At 31.2% G+C, this 7,393-nt stretch overlaps 1 protein-coding gene across 1 annotated transcript; it reads right to left on the reverse strand.

Annotated features, from left to right (window-relative positions):
• Positions 1-3,669: 3,669 nt before the first annotated feature.
• Positions 3,670-4,706, reverse strand: LOC115695374 (uncharacterized). Its single transcript, XM_030622442.1, has 2 exons — positions 4,460-4,706; positions 3,670-4,376 (listed from the first exon to the last, which is right to left on the reverse strand). Exons 1-2 carry the CDS (start codon positions 4,704-4,706, stop codon positions 3,670-3,672), a joined length of 954 nt encoding a protein of 317 aa, XP_030478302.1.
• Positions 4,707-7,393: the final 2,687 nt, after the last annotated feature.

The following is a 7,393-nucleotide window of genomic DNA, read 5'->3' on the forward strand; positions in this document are numbered from 1 at the left end:
TGATCATTTTTATTTAAGGATAATTTCAAAAAATATATATATATATAAAATTAACAAAAAAAAATTACAAAAATATATTTTGTACGGAGTTTTTAATATTTTTACGTTTTTTAGATTTTATTTATATAAAATACAGTCTTTTTGTATATTTTTATGTTGTATTCCTGTTAATTTGTTGTTGATTTTTTGTTATTTGTCTATTACTTTTTATGTTATTTTGTTGTTGTTTTAATGTTGTTTTCTTATTATTTTCATGTGGTTTTCTTGTGTTTTTATAGTTTACCGTGAAAATGTAAGAAAAAAAACCTTTAAACGTAAAAATTTATAAAAATTAGTGTTTTATGTAATTATCTCAGAGTTTGTATATAGATGTTAATATTACTCTATGTATGTTAATATTACTCTATGTACTACTTTTTAACTTTTATTTTATTTTTACGATTTGAATTGCTCCATCGGTTGTGATTTGAGTTGCTGCGTGAGTTGCGATGTGAATTGTTGCTCCGTGAATTGCACACTATATTCAGTAAAAATACAAAAAAAAAAAATACTTTCAAATATATAAATAAAAAAAAGTCCTATATATACATATTTATATTTTAAAATCCAACATACTTTTCAAGTGTTGGTTAGGGTCTATGATAGGGAGCAATATATAAGAGGGACCCCGGACGATAATGGTTGCCACATTGAGTCCAGAAAATGATTTCAGTGGACATTGATTGCAATGGTTTTCCCCTTTAATTATTAGAAAAGCTTGTTCTCATTTTCATATTCTATATACATATATATGATGTTTTAGTTTCAATTGTTTCCATTAGTATATAGGATTTCTTGATTGATATATATTGATCTTATTGTGTCAAGTTAGTGTTGACACGTCTATAATAACATATAATTAAGAAAAACACAAACACAATTTTATTAAATAGATATATGTAAGAATATTGAAATACGAAGACGACATGATTAATTAACAGGTCATCACGACATGATACGACAAAACACAACAACACGATCATAAAGATTAACATGAATTTTTCTAAAACAATATTATGAAGCTTATGATTATTTAATTCTTGTTATTATGTCAATATATACAATTACAATTATCGTATCAACAATTCAAACGCACACACGATACAATTATTAAAAATATCATCCAAACATATTTATATCATCATTTCGAGTTGTATTATCACATCGTAGCCCATTAATTAAGTCAAAACAAAGTACACATATAATACACCAACAAAAATACTTATTAAATAATTATTAATTTTGGGTGTGTTTTGTAAAAAAAAAGTTTGAATTTTATAAACCACAAAAGTAAAAATACATTTTAGTTTTAAATTTTTTTGTTCTTAAAAAAATGTATATACAACGGTTTTTGTTTTTTATTTAAGTTAGGAGAGACACATTAAATTGAGAAAAAAGTGAGGTGAGAGAAAGAGAATACAAAATAAAGCATTAGTTACAAAAATTGTTTAAATAAACTTTAAAAATAACAAGGTGTTTAAATTCTCAAAATTTTGGATCTTCCTTTTTAATAAAAATAAAATATACAAAATATGTTTTTTGAAAATATTTGTAATGAAATAAAACTATTTAAATAAACAAAGGACAATTTATGTTACATTTTAACCATCTACTTTTTCTTCTATGTAAACAACTATTATATATACGATTCCATCAAAATGCCAAAACAGCTAATTTTAGCAATTATAATATACCATCTCAAGTATTGTTTTTCGCTTTTTCATATGCTTCTACACGTAAAGACATTTTTAGTTAAATATATTAATTAGAGCTTTGGTACTTATTAATTAATTATTATACATGCTAAATATGCTGGTCAAATATTCTCACATGACCCCATGTTCTTAACCCTTAATCATAAGTTGTGACGAAGCCAAAGCCAACTTCCAAATAACAAAAATAAGTAGTACTTAATTGGTATCAAACAAATATAAAGTAAAAAAAAAAAAAGAAATATTGAATAATCAGTTGGGATTACAGATTGGAAATCTATTATGATACTAAGGATAATTACAGATAGAAAATCATGTGCAGTGTAGTTAGTTATGGGCGGCAACGAGATGATAACAAAAAATTAGTAATAAATCTTATATATATATATATATATATATATATATATATATATAGAAAATTTCTTAATGGGTTGTAGCATTGATGGGAACAAAAAAAAATTAATAAGGTAATAATCTAATAACCTTTTTATGGCAAGTTTCTAAAAATTATTTTTTTAAAAAAAAATTATATTTATTTTTTATAAAATTGAAAATAATAATTACAACTAATAATTTGAAAAAAAAAATATAAATTATTTTTAAAAATTAATTAAAATTAATACTTTATTATTTTATGAAATTATGAGTTTATTAATAATTTATTATTGTAAAACTAAAAATCATATACATGTATATTAATGTGTTTTTTTTATTAGAAGAATAGGAGCTTGATTGTGGAATCCAATTGTCTTAATATTATTCATATTCTTAAAAATAAAACGCCACAATACTTCTTAGTTCTTACTTAGGCTATCATTGTTAGAAAAATATTATTACCATCCAATGATTTTTTTGATATTACCATGAATCATTCTCCTAGAATAACTAATGAGGTGTTGTTCATTATTTATATTTTTAGGATTGGAAGATGATAATCTTGTCTAGGGGTCAAATATAATTTTTTGTGCTGAAATTTTTGTGTTGGCAATTGCCATTATTCAATAATGTTTATGACACTTTTTTATTCCTTCATTTTTTTTTTTTTTTTGTTAAAATTTTCTTCATTGGTTTTGTTCTTATAGATTTGGTAAGCTCAAGTATTTTAAAAAAAAATAAAAACATATAAATAATTGTTAATTATTATAAAATTAAAGATTTTAGGTTTAAAAAAAATCTTATACATTTTATGTGTATTACATTCTAAAGCTTAAAATTATTATTTTTTTATTTTCAGTATTGCAATTTACAATTCTAGTATGAAGAAATTTTATAAAAAGATAAATATACACTTTTTTTCTTTTTAATCTTTAAAATGATTTTTATTAAAAAAAATAGTTTGTTAATTTTTTTAGTGTGTTTTATTTTTTAAATAACAATTTCATTTATAAATTTTTTATTTCTATTAATAGTTTTATCTATTTTAGGAATATAGAGAATAACAAAATAGGAAATATTAATTTTTTAATATTTAATTAATGATTATAAATATCAACCATTAAATCCAATGGTCAAGAATAAAATACCCATACATAAGTAATACCCATTAAGAGCATACCCATATATATATATAGGAATATATTCATTTAGTACATTGTGTTTTCATGAAAAATATATTTAGTACCATGTGTTTTCAATAATACTTAATTAGTACCTCATATTTTTAAATTGTACATATTTAGTACCCTAAAGTAAAATTTAATCAATACAGTTTTATCAATTTAACCAAACAGTTCTCAGTCGTCATGTGTAATCAAATAATTAAATTTGAATTCAGACTTCATAAAATTTTAGACTGTTAATTGTATTAATAAAATTTTATCAAAAAATTTTGAATTTAGGGTACCAAATAGGGGTAATTTTAAAATACAAGATACCAAATAAGTATTTTTTTTTTTTGAATAAACATAGCAACTTTTTATTAAAGATAGCAATCGTTCAGAACAATAGAACACACTTCAGAAGAACAATCCTCTAATTGAAGTGCACGACCTGACGAGAAATAAGAGCTCATGGCAAGATAGTGAGCTGCTTTGTTTACAGATCGTTTAACAAAACACATATCAACGTAATTCAAAGATAATAATAATTCACGGACATCAAGCACAAGTAACTCAAATTGAGACAACATAGGAATGTTGCTTTTAATAGCTTGGACACACGGTAAACTATCGGTCTCAAGAACGACATTTTGCCAATCATGTCTATCAATCCAACTCAAAGTCTCCTTTATACCAATGATTTCTGCCATTTCGGGTTGGACCAGACCCAACTTTCCTAGAGTGAATGCTTCAACCAATCTACCATTACTGTCCCTGGCTGAACACCCCAAACCAAAACGTCCTTCTTCAACAAACAAAGCTCCATCAACATTTACCTTGATCTTGTTACCAGTGGATTTCGACCATTGCTCAGATTTATTCCCATCATCAACAAGATGAGATAGAGAATAACCTCTCCGTTCTTGAGCAATCTTATATTGATCTAGGCTTGATCTTGCAGATGTAACAATGCTTGCAGCATTAGAACTCTCCTGCTGCCATACAACTTCATTACTGGCCCTCCAAATCGCCCACGCCACCATCACCAACTCCTCCATCTCATCATTCTTCACACGGTTCACAACCACTAGGAGCCAATTGTAAAAATCGTCATTAGTAATATTGCCAACATCCACAAAGGATCGTTCCAACACGATCTCGCGACAGGACAATCAACAAGAGCATGGAAAATAGTCTCATCATCCACATTGCAAACAGGGCAGATTATACTCACTGGTACATGTCTCTTCTGCAATTGTACACAAGTAGGCAAACAACCTGACGCTGCCCTCCACAAAAAATTGCAGACCTTTGGGGGCACTTTAAGACTCCAGAGAGTATGCCAAAGATTTTTCGGTTGTGCAGCAGGCCAAGCTCCCTTGAGCACCTGAAGATGTCTGTACGCATTGTTGACCATGTAACCTCCATCGTTCTCAAACTTCTAGCACCAATGATCCTCCAAGGCATTTTCACTTAGCTGAATAGAAAAAATGAGGGTCTGATCTCTATCCTCAAAAAGGTCTCGAATAATATCTTCATCCCAAGTTCTTGAATCAATTTTCATGAGGCTGCTAACAGATTGATTAATTAATGCAGGATGATTAGACATAACAAATGGACTTGCATCAGGGAGCCACAGGTCATTCAGAATAGAGACTGATTCTCCAGAGCCAATTGATCGACATACACCAGAAATCAACATGTCTTTAGCTTCAAAAATGCTTCGCCTTATCACCCAATTCAGACTTCAGAAAAGTTGTTGTAGTGTAGTATATTGCTTTAAAAACACGCCCGACCAAAGATGAATCATGAGTCAACAACCTCCAACCCTGCTTCCCAAGAAGAGCCATGTTAAAATCTCGAAAGTCACGAAACCCCAAGCCCCCAGCATGTTTGTGACGACACATGCGACTCCAACTCATCCAACTTGTACTTCTAGTTTGAGTAGAACCCGTACTCCACCAAAACTTAGCCATAAGTCTTTCAAGCTCTTTACAAGTATCGACTGGCAATAAGAATACACTCATAGGTGCTTGAGCAACAGATTTTAAGAGCACCTCTTTCCCCGCCCTGGATAGCAACCGCCCTTCCCAACCATTGATTCTTTTTCTCAGCTTGTCTTTAAGAAAACCAAGGATAGCATTTTTGTTTCTTACAATTGAGTATGGTAGACCCAAGTAAGACCCATTTTCGTCGGACTCAAAGATACCCAGAAAATCACAAATAGTATCACGAAAACCAGTATTAGTATTGCAGCTGTAAAAAACCGATGATTTTAAGAAGTTTATCTTTTGCCCAGATGTCTGTTCAAATGTGTGTAGCAACTCTTTGATGTTATAGGCTTCCTTTTTCGTTGCTTTATAATAAATATAATTATCGTCTGCAATCAACATATGGGAAATAATTGGAGCTTGGCAAGCAATCTTACACCCCGTAAGTAATCCACTTTGTTCATAGCTACGCAAAAGACTCGAGAAACCCTCCACATAGAGAATGAAGAGATATGGGGATAATGGATCTCCTTGTCTGATCCCACGTGAAGCTTCAATAGGGCCTATTTCATGTCCTCCATGAACAATAGAAAATGAAACAGAGCTAACACAAAACGACTAAATTAATCCATCTTCCATCAAATCCCATCCTTTCTAACATAGCTCTGATATACCCCCACTCCAATCTATCGTAAGCTTTCTCATATCTAATTTGAGAGCCATGAACCCATCTCTTCCTCTTCTTTCCCTCTTCAAATAATGCATAATCTCATAAGAGATCATGATATTGTCAGAAATTAATCTGCCTTGCAAGAAGGCACTTTACGTCTCAGAGATAATGGTGGGAAGGACATTTTTGAGTCTATTAGCAATGACCTTGGATATTATTTTGTATAGGACATTACAGAGGGATATCGGTCAAAAATCTCCCATATCTTGTGGTTGCTTCTTTTTGGAATCAAAACAAGGTTGGTTGCATTTATACGAGTAAGAAAATAGCCAAATTCAAAAAAAAAAAAATTAACAAAGTTGAAAACATCATTACCAACCACAGACCAACATCTCTGAAAGGAACCCGGAGTCATTCCGTCAGGTCTCGGAGACTTGTCCGGATGCATTTGGAAGAGAGCTTTGCGAACCTCCTCAAAAGTAACAGGCTGCAACAAGTCTTCATTTTGAGCAGTCGTAACACGCGACTGAACAGCAGCTATAACCTCACGCCAATCGGTATGAGCAGAAGCAAAAACATTGATAAAGTAATTTATCATAACATCTATTAATCCAGACTTCCAATCGACCCAATGAACTGAAGAATTTTTTAGCCTCTTAATGGAGTTATTTCGACGACGAGCAGATGCTGAGGCATGAAAAAACTTGTTGTTATTATCACCATCTTGAAGCCACAATTGCTTGGACCTTTGACGCCAAAATATCTCTCGCTGAGCATACGTTTCAACCAGGTTGTGTTTTGCCTATTTGAAATTCGTAATAGATGTTTCATCACGCCCGAACTTCCATCTATTCATCTCTTTTTTCCATCTCCCAATTCTCTTCTTAAAATTACATGTATACTCCTTACCCCAACACTTCAACTGTCTACTACAAGCTGCCACCTTTCTTGGACATCACTCCCACTACAACCATCCCAACTCTCCTTAGCAAGTTGAATGCACATGGGTTCACGGAGCCAGGCATTCTCGAACCTAAATCTTCAAATTGTAGGATTAGCCAATTCAGAAGTCAAGTCCATGAAAATCGGACAATGGTCTGACGTCGAAACTTCAAGGTTATAAAGTTTAGCTGCATTAAACATGTCTAACCAAGATTGGTTAACTGACCCCCTATCGAGGCGCACTTCAATCCAACTGTTTGTTCCCCTACCCCTTTCCCATGTAAATGGGTAACCACATAAGTCCATATCCTGAAGCCCACTCTCAGCAAGAGCTTGTTGAAACCTCTGAATCAAGAAATCAGGATATCGATTGCCACCTTGTTTGTCGTTATGAGACACCACATTGTTCAAATCCTCCATAACGCACCAGGGAAGATTGGAAGCAGCAGCTAGTGTTCGAAGCAAATCCCATGTTGCCTTCCTTTTGCTTCGGTTTGGTTT

This window comes from Cannabis sativa, chromosome X (assembly GCF_029168945.1).
Source record: "Cannabis sativa cultivar Pink pepper isolate KNU-18-1 chromosome X, ASM2916894v1, whole genome shotgun sequence".
NCBI classification, from domain to species: Eukaryota; Viridiplantae; Streptophyta; class Magnoliopsida; order Rosales; family Cannabaceae; genus Cannabis; species Cannabis sativa.

Excerpts from the sequence above, each read along its gene's own strand:
- LOC115695374 (XM_030622442.1), bottom strand. The coding sequence starts at position 4,706 with ATGGTCAACAATGCGTACAGACATCTTCAGGTGCTCAAGGGAGCTTGG. Across the intron at positions 4,377-4,459 it reads TTTCCATGCTCTTGTTGATT|TGGTTGTGAACCGTGTGAAG; the intron begins GTCCTGTCGCGA and ends ATTGGCTCCTAG.